Source organism: Trematomus bernacchii, unplaced genomic scaffold, assembly GCF_902827165.1.
Source record: "Trematomus bernacchii unplaced genomic scaffold, fTreBer1.1, whole genome shotgun sequence".
NCBI classification, from domain to species: Eukaryota; Metazoa; Chordata; class Actinopteri; order Perciformes; family Nototheniidae; genus Trematomus; species Trematomus bernacchii.
The window spans coordinates 2,524,455-2,541,325 of record NW_022987710.1 but is presented as its reverse complement, the minus strand read 5'-3'; the positions used below and the strand labels follow the sequence as shown (position 1 = coordinate 2,541,325).

At 42.4% G+C, this 16,871-nt stretch overlaps 1 protein-coding gene and 1 long non-coding RNA gene across 2 annotated transcripts in view; both read right to left on the bottom strand.

Annotated features, from left to right (window-relative positions):
• Positions 1 to 421: 421 nt before the first annotated feature.
• LOC117491088 lies at positions 422 to 1,053 on the bottom strand. The gene is made up of 3 exons (XR_004556733.1): positions 973 to 1,053; positions 623 to 724; positions 422 to 461 (listed from the first exon to the last, which is right to left on the bottom strand). It is a non-coding gene; the product is annotated as an uncharacterized LOC117491088 (long non-coding RNA).
• Positions 1,054 to 13,772: 12,719 nt separating this feature from the next.
• Positions 13,773 to 16,871, bottom strand: part of LOC117491113 (intestinal mucin-like protein) — a 30,140-nt gene continuing 27,041 nt past the window's right edge. The window contains exons 17-22 of the mRNA XM_034140962.1: positions 15,859 to 16,785; positions 15,482 to 15,580; positions 15,050 to 15,178; positions 14,929 to 14,968; positions 14,677 to 14,797; positions 13,773 to 14,162 (exon numbers count right to left, since the gene is read on the bottom strand). Of these exons, the coding sequence (XP_033996853.1) occupies positions 13,961 to 14,162; positions 14,677 to 14,797; positions 14,929 to 14,968; positions 15,050 to 15,178; positions 15,482 to 15,580; positions 15,859 to 16,785 (1,518 nt within the window). The 3' untranslated portion in view covers positions 13,773 to 13,960. The remainder of the gene's footprint in view (positions 14,163 to 14,676; positions 14,798 to 14,928; positions 14,969 to 15,049; positions 15,179 to 15,481; positions 15,581 to 15,858; positions 16,786 to 16,871) is intronic.

The following is a 16,871-nucleotide window of genomic DNA, read 5'->3' as shown; positions in this document are numbered from 1 at the left end:
GTGAAGTGTCTTGCCCAGGGACACAACGACATGCTGACTGCAGTGGGGTTTGAACCTGTGCTCCCCTGATCCGAACACCAACGCACCAGACCACTGCACCACACGCCTACCAACAAGTAATTGTACAGTGTATCAACGACGACAAGTTTTTCTTAATTTTTGTATTGAAGGCCTGTTGGATTTAATCAGCTCGCTTAGCACTGCCAGAAGCCCAGCCTGAAAGGTATCTTGTTGCTCCACCTGGCGCGCCGACACCTCCACCTGGCACGCCGCTGAGTCAGCATGGTGCGGCATCACCATGAGCAGCTGGTCGTCCGATTCCTGGGCCTTGTGTGAATGCAGCAGCCGTTCGTCGTGCATCTCCTTGGCACGCAGGTCCTCATTCTCCTTGCTGACCATGGCACGGCGGTCCTCCATCACCATGATGGTGTCAAGGAAGCTGTCATCCCGTGCCCGCTTTCCTAAGGAGAAATAAGCAAGATACAAGATCAGTTTAATCGCCTAGTAGGTTGTCAACAGAGACAACATTGGACATGGTGCAGACAGGGACAGTGTACAAAATGCAGGTGTAAAGTAGAACGTTCTTTCAAGACCAGAGTAGTTACAGTGTGTTTGTAGGTACTTTTGCGTTTGGATGGTTGAAAAGGAGACGAGAAAGTGCTGCTGTTGTGATCCGGAGGGGAAAGCTCACTTGTTTCCAATCCAGAGAGTTGTCCTGCCTCGCCTGAAACACACGATTAGTGCCATGAGTTAGTGAAGCAAATTACAGAAAACATTACACACTTATTCACAAGTCAAAAACGTTTTCATAGCGGCCGAGAATGATGTTATTAGCCATGCTTGGCTGAACTGGCTAGCAGTGTTAGCCAGTTCTGGCTAGCATGGCTAGCTCGATCTACTGAGCAAATAAAAGTACATCTGAGACCAGTATTGTGCAGATTAAAACAGTGCAGTGCATGTATTTTATTTTACCTTCGTAGTAGTCGTCGTTGGACAATTCACAGGCCACTGAATCCGCCGTTTCACCACAAGTGCCGGAGAATGAGGGTCTGTGGCCGTGCAGAGCATCCAATCGATCATACCATTTACGTGTCTTCCGGCTGTTACCACTCTTGTTATTATGGTCTTTTATTTGTTTGTAGTCCTGCTTTAGTTTCTTTATTTTGTCCCGGCATGAGTGTGCGCTGTGGAAGATTCCCATGTCGGCTAACTTTACCGAACAACGCTGATACATTTTGCAGTTGGAAACTGCCTTCAGTAGAAGCTGCTGGATCCCATCCTCCGAGTAAATCGCCAGACGTGCCGACACATCCTCATCACTCCACCACTCCGATGATTTTCGTATTCTTATTGTTGCCATAATAACTGCTTTCACAAAAGTACTCTCGTTGGTGCGCTGGGCTAATAATGCCAGCAAATACAATGGCCGCTCCAAAAAAAAATCAGAGTTAAACGGGGCGTGGTTTGCATTCCGCACAGCCAATCAGACGTGTGAACTTTTTTCTCCCACGAAAGTCCCTGCTCTCTAGCAGGGACTGAAAACTGGGTAAAAATGGTTCTGATGAACTAATTTAGTTCCTGGGGCTTTTTGGTGTGAACGCAAATATATCGTAGTTCTGATGAACTATTGTGGGAAAAGTACTCCGGTGTGAACGCGCTAAATGGGACCAATCTGGTTAAATAAAGGTTTGAAATGAAATGAGTAACCCACATTAAAATATAACATCAATACATATAAATAATTCATTAAAATGCATAAATATGTTAAAAAAGTTAAAATGCACAGATTCATTTGGTTAAGAGTAATTTAAAAATGGTGTTGACAATAATTTACTTGGAACAATTAAATATATGCCGACAAGAAATGTGACGCTTCCCCTTTAACAGCTTCAACGCTTCTGCCCATTCACTTTGAATGGGGTGACGTCACACTTTGCCGAACTGCATTGTGGGAGCGTCGCTTCGCTTTGCTCGCGTTGCTCGCGTTGCTCGCGTTGCTCGCTCCGCTTTGCTCGCGTTGCTCGCTCGCTTCAAAAGTTGAGCAATGTTCAACTTTTGAAGCTTCGACGGAAGCGTCAGCCAATCAAATCATATGCCAGTACAAGCTCTAGCCAATCAAACCGCGTGCTTGTGTGTCCGGGACGGGAGATTCATGTGATTGGTTGTTGGTCGAGCTTCAGACACGCCCGCCGGCAAGCTTCAACGCACGCCGCCGTGACACTTGTTGTCATTCGTCGCTAGCGTGCTCAGAGCGCAGCAGAGAGGAGAAGCAGAGAGATGAAGTGGAGGAATTACCGAGTGGATTAACAAGTGACAAGCTCGAGAGACGGCTGAGTTGACCGCAGTGCAGAATCGCGGTATAGTTTAAATCTCCTAACAATGTTGTCCATTTTAGACATAGGCTTATTATATTTACAGCCCTTAATAACATTAGTTTTCTGGGCTCAATATGTGTCTTGGCCGTTTTCGTTGTGATCGCTTAATTCCCCTTGTTTATAATATTATCACCGTTCCAAGCAAATAAGTGCTTTTGTTTTCAAATCACTTCCGTTGTTACCATTTAACTGGTGACGCGGGGGAACTCGTGACGTTCTATAACGGTAGGAATGTGTCAGGGGCGTGTACTTTGAAGAGCCATTGTCGAATAACCAGGAAATACACATTTCGATCGCTTCTTCTGTCGTTTACATTAATCTTTTGGTATATTTGGCTGGATAGGAACACTTTGATGCACATTCAGTACCAGTGTGTGAGGTTGTGGTTGCGATGCCGATATCCGGACGCGTACAGCGAGGACTACAAAAAGACACATGAGGTGACTGGGGATGTGTGTTCAAAACATTGCACGCTTGAATAAATCATTTAAACCAGTTATTTTTGCCAGACTTATTGCTGAATATCGTTCTTAATGTGATACCAAGTCCATCTGAGACCCGTGTACACCTTCAGACAGCCTCCAAGTGAAGCACACGTTGTTTACTCACAGTTTGAAAGCAGCGTGGAGAAGTCTTCAGCTGAGCTGTGATCCGCCCAGTTTAACTTGTGATACGACTTCTGTTCTGTGGCTATCAACCAGCGATCATGTTTAATATTAAAGACTACACACATGTATCCCTTATCAAAACGGTATTCTGCACTTTGCAGCACTTATCCAGATAAGATGTGACTGTTTACTTGGTTAACTTTCGTTATGCATCGATACAGCGACACAAACCGAAGGACGAGGATACTCACATACGTTGAGAACTACAAACACATATATTCATAATTTTTACTCTGCTGTGAACATGTTTTCGTTTCTATCTTAACGTTTATGCTTTTATCTTTGTGTTATTTTGTCTTATATGTTGTATCTATTTCTGTGTAACTTGGTAATATTAATATGAATTCCTTGTTATTGTTGTCTTTCCATCTGTCGGTGATGATTATACTACATAACAAAACACATGGCCTGATTAGCATATTTTATATTTATATTATATAACTTAATGTGTGCACTGGAATACATTTATATGTAAAATGACCACTTATCACAACATAATGTGGGCTCGCAGGCTGATAAACTAGGATATCTGATCTCGGTGCGTCTTAATGAGGCTTGATACAGACCTCAGTCAGTATACTATTTAAAAGCAAATGCCTACTATAATATGTATATTATATGGCTTAAGTGTACATACATTTGCTCGCATTATAAATGATGGTTGGCTTGCATTTTTCTGAATCTTTTAACAATGTTAACGTGTGACATTCATCTGTGATGAATGGATATGTTGTAATGATCCGTGGCTCACTCACAATGCGCAGGACAAGAGTGATTTTTGCTGTTGGGACTCGGGTTTGAGTCCAGCATGAACTTTTTAGTTATTTTCATGTCGATGGACACTGAATTATATGTTTGAATAGAGGATTCATAATATTGTTTGCGGAGACCAAAATGAATGACCAAGCAGCGTTTTAAAGTCTAAATATCCCTACACATGCAGCAATAACATTTCTGCTGCTATCTTTGCAAAACGAGTAAACAGTCACATCTTATCTGGATAAGTGCTGCAAAGTGCAGAATACCCTTTTGATAAGGGATACATGTGTGTAGTCTTTAATATTAAACATGATTGCTGGTTGATAGCCACAGAACAGAAGTCGTATCACAAGTTAAACTGGGCGGATCACAGCTCCACAGCTGAAGACTTCTCCACGCTGCTTTCAAACTGTGAATAAACAACGTGTGCTTCACTTGGAGGCTGTCTGAAGGTGTACACAGGTCTCAGATGGACTTGGTATCACATTAAGAACGATATTCAGTAATAAGTCTGGCAAAAATAACTGGTTTAAATGATTTATTCAAGCGTGCAATGTTTTGAACAGACATCCCCAGTCACCTCATTGTCATTTTGTAGTCCTCGCTGTACGCGTCCGGATATCGGCATCGCAACCACAACCTCACACACTGGTACTGAATGTGCATCAAAGTGTTCCTATCCAGCCAAATATACCAGAAGATTAATGTAAACGACAGAAGAAGCGATCGAAGTGTGTATTTCCTGGTTATTCGACAATGGCTCCTCAAAGTACACGCCCCTGACACATTCCTACCGTTATAGAACGAGTTCCTCCGCGTCACCAGTTAAACGGTAACAACGTGAGTTTCGCCTCGCTCCAAGGACCATTTGACCATTTAGTAAGGTAAAAAGCAAACACTCTGCTAGTGTTTTTATGCTCGAAACAGGACAGAAAAACCTAAAGACACCTCCTCCATAACTGTTAAGGAATAATTCTTCTAGATATCTAACCTTTTTCCTCTGTGACGTGTTATCTCCTTTAAGGAAAGGCCTTGGTGCCATATGTGTTGTTGTCACCAGTGTGTGACCGGTCAACTTGACTGGCACGAAGGGTAATTGTTGTGAGAACACTGAGGCACTTCTTTATCGGTGTTTGTGGGCTCTAGGATGTGAAATCCTTGAGGCCATGAGTGTCGGACACAAATTCAGTGTTTAGTCTACTCCTTCAGAGATGTTGATTTCTCTCTGTGAACCAGTTAAAAGGTCTAGCATAGAGAGAGGTTCTTCAGAATTGACGTGGCAACTCTACCGTGTAGTCAGAACCTCTGACTCTTTGATTTGTGATGTGAATCCTCCGGCCGAATACTCTGAATAAACCCATCAGTGTTTGACATCAAAGCTCCAACTCTCACCGTGTCTCCTTCCTGAGTCGGTGACTCCATGCATTGCTACACAGAAGTTTCCTCCACAATACCCATATTTGTGGATACTGGGCATGGCCTCTAGTGTGCAGGATTTGCAAAATATTATTCTCGGCTATGGCACAAACACCTTTTTGATTATATTTGATTATAACAAACTTTAGTTTTAAGTATTCAACCTAATATGGAGATCTCAACATTCTATTAGGTTTTACTTTAAAGGGGACCTATCATGCAAAATGCACTTTTGTACGTCTTTTATACATGAATATGTGTCCCCGGTGTGTCAGGGAACTCACCAAGTGTCAGAAAACACAACCCTCTCTCTTTTCCTCCATACCCAAATCTCTAAAAACGGGGCTGCAACGGAGCTGATACAGATTAGAATTTTTCTGACGTCAGAAAAGGGGTGCTCCGCCTATATGGGCAACTCTCCACCTATCAGGGGAATGGGGGGTTGGGCCACGGCCATTGCCGCTCGAAAGCGCATATGCCAATACATACATATGCCAAGCCTGTAAGTGGCGTTGTAGTCTGCCACAAAAGCAGCGAAGAAGACTTCTCACAGACTCAGCCCTTGCAAAAACAGGGCTGGAAAAGAGCAAATAGAGCGAAATGAGGCATGGCTAAAATGCATGATCTGTTTGGTATTTTGAAAAAAAAACTTCACAGACATGTTTTATATAGGTATGGCTCTACAATATATTATTCAAATATAGCATGATAGGTCTACTTTTAATTGTCCTTGGGCAGACACACACACCGTTAATATTGGGTATTTTATTGGGTTTGGGATTCCTATGAATGACTGCCCAGGAGAGAGCGCAGAGAAGCGTGTAAGACTGCGACTCCGCCTCCTGGTCTCAACTCCAGTTTGTCATGGATTAAGTCCACAAAGCCCTGAAATGTTTGCCGAAATGAGATGTGCACCTTCCAAAGTAGGATGAATGCCGTCTCTCTTAATCAGACCAGGTTTTCCCCAGAAGGCTGTCCAATTATTTACGAAGCCCACATCGTTTGCTGGGCACCACCAAGACAACCAGCGCTGAAATGATGACATGCGGCTATACATGTCGTCATTGATCCAATTGGGGAGGGGACCAGAGAAAATGTCAGTGTCCGAGATTGTTTTTGCATATCTACACACCGACGCCACATTAACTTTGGTGCATTCTGATTGGCGTAAACGAACATCATTACCACAGACGTGAATAACAATCCTACTGTATTTCAGGGTTGCCAACTTTGGGTACCTGGCTGGAGTGAGATTTTGATATCATGGGTTTAATTACACATGCGCACTAAATGACTGCTATCGTGTCAGCAGTGGGACCTTAGCATATATATAGGATATATATACAATATATACAAATACACAATATTGGACACAGACTATAAATGGCACACAGTTTCATTCACTAATGAAAGTCAAACACATGTTTGTTTCCACTGTTTTATTGTGTGCCTGTCGCAATAAGCAATTAATTGACTTATCGTACGATAAATAAAAATGAACTCGATAAATTGCCATTTACATGAGGATGTGACTAGCAGTTTGAAAGGATGTACTTGAATTATTATTATATATTATCATTATGTCAGTGGTCTAAAATGGTCATACAACGGTGCCGACAATATTATCGTTTATCGCAATAATTTCCGGGAAAATTTATCCAACAAAATTAATTATCGTGAGAGGCCTATACATGAAACACACACACACAAACAAATCTACAGACTTACTCCAAACTGCCAAATATATTAATTAACACACTCTCACTCTCATATACTCTTTGACTCTATTTTGGCCTAGTAGAACAATAAGCAACAGACTTTTACTTTTTTATAATTTCTACTGGATCTTAGATCTGCGCATGCGCAATACGGGTCGGGGATTGACCAACCGGCTCCCACTGCTCTGCTGTCTGTTAACGTTGTTAAGAGTGGTGGGGGTGGGGAGGGAGCGGATCGACAGCTTGAGCAGCTGTCAACTCAACATTGTAAATAACCAACCAAAAACGATCGCCGGTTCATCTTGTTTTTGGCGTGAGAATAGTTTGGGCAGCGTGAGAGCGTGAGATTGAGAATGAAAGCGTGTGTCACACGCCAGATGCGTGAGAGTTGGCAACCCTGCTGTATTTACGTTTATTCTTAGCCTGCAGTTTAAGATTCGCCTCAACGTCGCCCGCTCTGGCCCCCAGAATGCATGTGACTGTGGAGGCTTCGGTCTCTAAATTCACGTATCTCAGAATAGAGCTACCAATAACCAGAGTTGGCTTCTCAGCGGGTGTCTCGCTGAGTGGGGAAAATCTGTTAGATACGTGAACGGGTTGGTGGGGATCTGCGGGTCTCGCATTAGGCCCCTTCTGAACAGTTACCCAGTTACCCAGTCTCCCGGCTGCTCGGGAGTTGCCGGGGAACGGCTAGTAGGAGCTACCTCTTGCCGGTCATGTTGGAGCAGAACACCTATCTGGTGGCTGATAGCCCCCTCTCCGCGCCGTTCGTTGGATGAGGCTTGATCTCTATTTAATAAAGAAAGGAATTGAAAACACCGGAATCAAAAGTTATAACAATTATCTGAGTTTACTCTGGTAGGAAACCAAACACATATACAAGTTGTACAGAGTACTCCGGACTTCAGGCTTGTGATGCGGGTTACAGGTAGACAGACCAGCTTTCAGAAAACGAGAAGTATGGACTCCAGGTTTGTGATGCGGTTTACCGTCTCTAGACCAGCTTTCAGCAAACCAGAAGCATTTTACATTCAAAAACAACAGTATTCATATTCATATTTTGGGGCGGAGATGGGTTGACTTTTCCCTTCCCCTTTTACTCCAAAGCGAATTAGAGAGTCCGTGAGGAGGAGCTGTGTGAGCTGCTCACATCCCCCAGGTGTTTTTACTGGTTGGATTCACTTCTGGTCGGGTTCAATACAGCGAATCAGAGTTCTGACCAGAACGTGAGATTCTAAAGTTTCACAAGGTCAAAGTCAATCTTATCTCTGCCCCGATATCCACTCCCTTACTTTCCCATGGGATTTTTCACATAAACTATTCTTTCATACAATTAAACCTTGTGCACAAATATAATGATGCCCACAAGGACCTTGAAAAGAATATGTGTGTGCTCTCTGGTGAAAAGGAGCTTTGTGTGTGTGAAACAGGATCTCTGGGTCAGTGAGTTGTAAGTGAGAATATCATTTCTATATATGTGATTACTTAAAACAGTTGTGATTACTTAAAACAGTTCAAACAATACATGTTCACTAAAATACAATTCAAAATAATACATGTTTACTTCAATACAGTTTAGAATCATATCTTTTTACTTCAGTCAGCACCGACTAACATGGGTTTTACTGTAGCTGGGTTACTTTCTAAAATGCGGAGCCGGGCTTCTATGGCTATGATTCCCGCCTCCAACCTAGCAACTATATTACAGTTAACACATGTATCGGTACCAGTAAAGGAGGTAGGGAAGTAACCAAACATGAGACAGGTAGAGCAGGAAATAGCACCCGAGTGTGGGGAAAGAGCCATGGCTAGCTATCAAGCTAAAGTAGCTACCGTTAGCAAACCCGAAAGGAGTGTAGGCAACTGTGGAGTTGCAGTCGCTAAGAGAAGGAGAGTTGTGAGTGCTTAAGCTGTAGTAACGTGTGATTACAATAATCAATCATTTTAAATCGATCGATTTAAGTTAAAGTGGACCTATCATGCTATATTTGAATAATATATTGTAGGGCCATACCTATATAAAACATGTCTGGGAAGTTTTTTTTTCAAAATACCAAACAGATCATGCATTTTAGCCATGCCTCATTTCGCTCTATTTGCTCTATTCCAGCCCTGTTTTTTCAAGGGCTGATTCTGTGGCAAATGAGCTGCAGCTGACCGCGTCATGTTACCATGCTGTTACCATGCCACGGCAACCTCTCATTCCCCTGATAGGTGGAGAGTTGCCCATATAGGCGGAGCTCCTTGTTTCTGACGTCAGAGATATTTCAAATCTGTATCAGTCTGTATCAGCTCCGTTGCAGCCCCGTTTTTAGAGATTTGGGTATGGAGGAAAAGAGAGAGGGTTGTGTTTTCTGACACTTGGTGAGTTCCCTGACACACCGGGGACACATATTCATGTATAAAAGACGTACAAAAGTGCATTTTGCATGATAGGTCCCCTTTAAGATAATATAAGCTATCAGCAGCAGAACAGACACACAGGATACCCGGAGGTGACAACACGCTTACCGCAACAAGGACATGGCACACACCAGAACCCGGGCAAAGCATTAGAGTATTTTCTTAACCCCATCTGGCTCCATTACTAAGCATAGTTGAACTGCAGCATGATCATTCAATGCTTTAGGTCCTATCGAGCAGTCTGAAACGCTCTCCACCAAATCTTTGCTGATCAGAAAGTAATCTATCCTTGAGTGAGATTCATGGTTGTTAGAATAGAATGTATACTCTCTCTCTCTCTCGGGTTGTCAAGCCTCCAAATATCTGTCAGTCCAAGGTCCTTCCCCAAAAGCTCGATTGCTATTCTGTCTTTTGGTACATTATTGGAAAAGGTGGTTTTATCCAGAACCCTGTCTAACACTTGATTAAAGCTCCCATGTCATGCTTTTCCGGTTATTACCCGTCCCCTTGTGTGTTATGAAGGTTTTTATGCATGTAAACGAGGTAACGAGGCTAGCTGTATGCTAGCGCAAAACAATGTATTCATGCAAGTTACATTGTATGGTAGCAGAATACCCGTATACGATTGCAATTATAAACACGTTATTGCTAGCCTAATATGAACCACTAGCTTTTGTTCATAGTAGTTTTATTACACTGCATTATAGTTGCCTTTCCTCCAAGCTAACGTTCATATCATGTTAGCTACCAAGGTAAACAAAGCTAGCTTAGCATATTAGCAGGCAAGCTGTTCATTACACAACTACTACTAACGAATCTAAAACAACTAAGTTTCTCTAATATTTTGTGATTTGCATTTGATTTCGTCCAGCCAGATCCTGGCGGACAATCCATGACGGGGAAGGGACTTCGACTACTACTGAGGGCTCGTGCTAAAAGGCACCGCACCGACTGTGCGCAGGCAAGATGCGAGGAGGAGGAATGAATGATATACCGTGTGTATATATGTATATTTATGTTCATTTTGTACATTTCTAAAAATAAAGTTTAATGGAAATACTTAGTAGGCCTATCCTTTCTTCCCTGAATTCATATATAGCAAACCATGATTTGATTTCTCATCAAACAGTAGTAGTTTATAACGGGTAAAAATAACTTACTCTTTGTTATGAGAGTAGCTCGTAGGCCACAACGGAAAGACAAGGAGACATACACGAGTTTACAAAACCACGGCACATTTATTGTGGTAAATGCAGAGAGAGGTGGTTGAGAGGATCGCAGAGTTAGTCTTCCTGCAGCCGCTTTGGAGAGAGACTGTGTCCGGAGGTGTCCGTGATCGTGCTGATTAGCCTCTTCAGCTCCACCCCATCGTAAGACAAAGGCCCTGGGGCCGTCACACTCTTCTATAACAACAGTTAAAAATATATATGTATATAAAATATACCGCTGTACCGACGCCATGATAAGACTGATGTTACGCTGAGAGCAGCCGGGAAAAGCACTGACATGGGCGCAGCCTCTCTGGTGGTTGACTAATCAGAACGAGTGGCCGAGCTGACCAATCGGAGCACACTAGGCTCACAGGGAGGGGGGGGCAAGAGCTCCAACGAGTCGTTTAGTGGAGAAAGTGAATACTGCTGAATACACATGCTTGACAGAGATGCTGTATGCGAAACCAATGTGAGTTTGGAAAATTGCACAGTATAAATCTATTTTAGTATACCTCAACAATGTAATTATGATCAGTGGAAATGGCCATGACATGGGCCCTTTAAAATCTCCAGCAATAACAGTATGCCCATCAGCTATGCTCCCCATTACTTTATTTATGTTATGAAAGAAACCTGGATCTTCCACATTTGGGGCATAAATGTTACACAAATTCACTTTTATTCCGTTAGTTTTGGCTTCCAAACAAATCCTTCTTCCATCCTTGACCTTTTGCTCATTAATAATAACGAAATTCAACTTCTTATTCTCCAATATAGCCACTCCACGCTTTTTAATATTATATGAACTATGGTATATTTGACCCACCCAGTCCCTTTTCAATTTAGCAGCCTCTGAATCGATCAAGTGAGTCTCTTGTAAAAAGGCTATATGTGCTTGTTGTGATTTGAGGTATGATAAACATTTCTTCCTCTTTATTGGATTTTGTAGCCCGTTTACATTCCAGGACACTATTCTTAAACCACTAGCCATCTGAACAGGTGACGTTTATATGCCTCAGATTGAGATGAAAGCTCCCATGGAGGGAGGAAGACAGTGAGTAATGAAGAACAAAAAAAGGTGCCGCTTAGCTGCCTGCCAAAAAAACAACGGAAAAACTAAATAGTAATAATAATACAATGTCTCCACTGATCTGTGTTGTAAGTGTGATTTATGTATGATTCCAATCGCTTTTTATAGTCAAAATCAGCAAATTTGCCGAGCTCCGCTACGGGAGCGATGAGAAGTGAGGCAGGGACATGCTCTGCCTCTCGTAAGCCCACAGTAACTTGCTGGAGCACGGGCACTAATTTAGCGCGGGCACTTATTTTGTGAGCGCGCTCAAGCCAGTTACTGTGGGGTAAGGTGAGGCACAGATGAGATCTGCCTCACCTCAGAATGCGTCACCCCACAGAAACTGGCTGGAAAGCGGGCCCTAAGCGCATGCCTGTTACCATCTCACTGTAGGTCACCAATGTAATGTTTGTAGATCCCTTTATTACATTTATCCTCACCATCCATAGTCTCTAAATAACTTATTTCACGTATATATGATATTTAGGCTTGCTGCTCTCATCATACAACGGCAATGAAAAAAGCACCAGGGGAGGCAGCCATAACCTCTGCCGCACTGAAGGGGGCGCACGTGAGCCCACAGGTTCTTGTTGCTACTGTAATTCTACGCAGAGACGGTAGACGCAAACAACAAACTAGACTTTTGAAACTACAGGAAGATAAGGAGGACTTTTACAAAAAAGTAATAGAGATTGTTGTCCAGAAGGATAGCATGGACTTCATCTTCAATGAATTTGTAATGAAAATGGGATCTTACTAAGAAAGAACAATCCAATATTTAGATTTTGGGTATCCTTTTGTTGAACGGTCTGTTTAAAATGAATCGAAGCATCAGACTAAAAAAGCTTTTGAAAATAACCGAATATTTCGATTAAGGTCAAAATATAATATTTGTAAATCTGACTCTGAAAGAGTCAGTGCCTCACCAGCCATGAACCTCACCGCACGTCACTGGAGGAACCTTATACTGTACCTACCCCTTACCCTGCTCTCATTCATGAGAGACCCACCATGAGGCACATTGAAGTGATCACCATCGATAAACTTTAAAAACTTGTTGAGAGCTAAAACTAATCTTTATTGCTGCGTCACAGGGGTAGGGGGAGAGGAGGGAGACAGGAGAGGAGAGGCAGGAGCCCAGACACACTCACAACTATAAATGAACCCAAAAATAAACACGTTTCAATGTTTTGCTATTGGATATGGTATGTTATTAGTTATGGCCATATTTTTACAATGTTATGATTATTTAAATGTATACAGTTCTCTTTCCATAGATCTAGTCTCTTTATTTTGCCTTCAAAGTGCAAAATAAATAAATAAATCTTCCCGTGGAAGCATGCCCCCGGCCCCCCTAGAGGACTTGAGGTCCACTCCCACTTGATGTTCACATGGATCGGTTATCAAATACAAAGGCATACTTTTTTTAAATAGTAACCATTGTCCATTTCGTTTCTATTTGGGTAGTAGAACCACCAGCACAGAAGAACTTGCGGGTACAGGGCAGACAGTCCACAGTCGGACACATTATGGATGTTAGTGAGATTTAAACTAAAGGGCTATCACTATGGGCAGCAAAGCTTTAAATATTGACAAATACATCCAGCAAAACACCAAAAAGAAAACTGGTACTGGCCGGCTGGGTGTATAATTCCTGGCCTGACTTATTGTCCCAGTCCGGCCCTGCCAATGGCACATGTATTTGCGTACTAGTTCATGAGTGTAGCATTTTTAATGGTAGTTTAAATTGCAAACAAGTGAATATGTCTGTGTCTGAAAAAGAGAACCGTGTGCAGTGGGTTGCAAAAAAATCCATGTGGAATTGAAAATTGGGTGCAGAGCTGAAAATATGTTTAGAGTTTTGGAGACTTGAGCTGAGATTTTGCATTTTGAGTGTCGGTTTAATGTCGGTGCTTTATGTGTCGTTAAAGTGTATTAGCACTGAAAAAAGCTATAATATATATGTTTTATATCAGATGTGTTGTTATTACAAAGATAGATAACCCAGAAACTAATCATTGACCAACTATAATTATCTATGCTTTATAGATGCTTTCAAAACGATTTATTAAACAATCAAACATCATCATAATGAGTTATTGTTCATATTAATAATTCCCAAGGGATCAATAAGAGAGTCAAAACCACTATTCAAATTGCAGAAGTATCATTTTATTAATAATCATCGAAGAAAGTTTACATCCCAGTCGACAATGGAAAAGAGCACATTTTGAGCTATAAATAATAAACCTGACAAGAATAAGAAAATTGAAGGTTAATTCTTGTTAATTCTTGTTTCTAAGGTTTCAGTCGGGTGGACAGCAGTGTCAGGGACTGATCAGCGTCTCCTGCGGCGAAGTGGTTCTGCCGTGGTCCCAGGCACACAGTCTGCTTTTCTGCAGCTGCACGTATCCACTGCAGTGTAGCTGTGGTTCACCTTTGAGCCATCAGCACAAGTCAGCTCCACACTCTTCTTACTGACGCTGGCCTCTTGGCAACACTCACACTGGTGCATCATCTTGTTAGCTGCCGCAGAATATCTACACACAAACAGACAACAGTTTTTACCCTCTGCGTCGAAAATAACAGCTTCTTCAATGGCCAGTGACTTGATCAGAAAATATATAAATAATCTAATACTGTTGCCCTGTCTTAATATTAGATACTTGTTGTAAGTCCTCATTATTGTTATTTGTATTGTGCTGACATGGTGTTTATTTCTATTTACACTTTTTCTGACAGGGAAATTCTACCTTTGGTCTTCACAACACGTTAATCTAGCAAAAAGTGACAAACCTTTCGAACCAGGGCCAGATTATTCATGTTGAATGAGGCCTTTCCGGTGCCACCATAACTGGGCCCTTTGACAGGCGAGTTCACAGTGAATTAGGAAAGTGTGAGTGCAGTGAGGCACTGCTGACAGCCAGCCTTCACACAAAACTGATATAAATCACTTTCTTGTCACACCAGAAAGAGCTGCCCTTCAGATTTCGATGAAACTAGGTGGATTCTCCGATTAAGTGAACATTCAAATTAGGTGGTAAAAATACTCACATGGACGAGCTTCCACAGTGTCCAGCGCAGGACGTAATGTTGAGCGGCTGTGCACTCTTGCAGCCGCTCACTTCCATGACTGTTAGCTTACTCTTCATCTCACAGACGCTCTTCCGCTTGCCTGGAACACACAGCAACTGTTAGGCTCTAACAATGGCACATGATTCCCAGATATTTCCTCTGATGCTTCCCATCTTTAAAACCAAATGATTTAGTAGACATTATTAAAATACGTTGACTCCACTAACTTACAGGTTTTGCAGCATCCAGTAGTGTCAGTAGTCTCAGTGCCCTGCATTAAAAAAAAGACACGTCATGTTTGAGGTTGGACAGTTGGGTGGTTGAAGGGGGGTTAATGGTAAGATAAACTTACAGGTTCACAGTCCAAGGGGTTAAAGGGAGAACAGGTGGTCTTGGTCTCCTTGGTAACAAGATGTCCATTCATCTTCTCACAGGTATATTTCACACACTTGTCATTTGTGGGAGTAAAGGTGTTGTTGACCTGTACCAATGGCATGAGCAGAAACTCAGTCAGATATTCAACAAGGGTGGTTCATTTGGCCTCATTCACAAACACTACTTAATCGCTACTGTAGAAGAAAAAGACCACCAATAGTTTTCACACTTGTGAAAAATATATATAAGTTAAGTATTATTTTTTACTTTGAAATATACAAAATCATGTTTACTGTTAATATCAACTATCTAATTCAGGTTGTACACGTCTGCTATGAGTGACATTCATTTTCTCATACTCCTGGTCAGCAAAAATGTGAGGAAAGACTTGCACAGCTGTGGGACCGACCTCAAGGATATGTGTTGTGTTGTCCTGTGTGGTGAAAATGCAGCTTTTCTGAACACATTTCCCGCAGCACTTTCCATGTAAGGTCTGATATTCATAACCCTGGAAAAAGAGACAAAGAGAGTGAGTCCTTTGGCCTTGTAAGACAAGGGTACAATGTGTGTGGAGGTGTGGATGTGCACTTATGTGTCCATGTGCAGCTACGATTTGTGATTAGCACTTCAAATGAATAGAGCATCTATGGAAGGGAACTTGATATGAAAGCTGGAAAACATAACTGGGATTTTCTGTTTAATAGATATTCATCACTCTATCAATGGACAGTAGATAAATAAATAAAAAAGTAATTAAAATTGAGTGTGTTTGTAAGTATATCTTACTTTGGGGCATTGTGTGTTGCACACAACAGGTCTGCAGTTAATGATGTTCAACCTAGTGATGGGATCCATTTTGGGGCCACAGAAACACTCCTGGCAGGGATTTGGTGTGAAAGGTCCCGATGTTCCTGATGGTGCTGTTGTTGTTTCCGAAGGTTGTCCTGCTCCTGATGGTGCTGTAGTTGTTCCAGAAGGTTGTCCTGCTCCAGATGGTGTTGTTGTTGTTCCTGATGGTTGTCCTGCTCCAGATGGTGTTGTTGTTGTTCCAGAAGGTTGTCCTGCTCCTGATGGTGTTGTTGTTGTTCCTGAAGGTTGTCCTGCTCCTGATGGGGAGGTTGTGGTTCCTGAAGGTTGTCCTGCTCCTGATGGTGCTGTTGTTCCTGATGGTTGTCCTGCTCCTGATGGTGCTGTTGTTGTTCCTGAAGGTTGTCCTGCTCCTGATGGTGCTGTTGTTGTTCCTGATGGTTGTCCTGCTCCTGATGGTGCTGTTGTTGTTCCTGAAGGTTGTCCTGCTCCTGATGGTGCTGTTGTTGTTCCTGATGGTTGTCCTGCTCCTGATGGTGCTGTTGTTGTTCCTGAAGGTTGTCCTGCTCCTGATGGAGATGTTGTTGTTCCTGAAGGTTGTCCTGCTCCTGATGCTGCTGTTGTTGTTCCTGAAGGTTGTCCTGCTCCTGATGGTGCTGTTGTTGTTCCTGAAGGTTGTCCTGCTCCAGATGGTGCTGTTGTTGTTCCTGAAGGTTGTCCTGCTCCTGATGGTGCTGTTGTGGTTCCTGAAGGTTGTCCTGCTCCTGATGGTGCTGTTGTGGTTCCTGAAGGTTGTCCTGCTCCTGATGCTGCTGTTGTTCCAGGTGGTTGTTCTGTTGTTGTTGGTGTTGATGGTGTTTCTAATGGTGGTTCTGGTGTTGTTTCTGTTGGTATTTTGTCACCAGGCTGTAGAATACACATATATTTAGAGTACAAATTGATTAGTTACTCTCAAACATCTGTTCATTATTCTATGGAAGATATGCTGCATG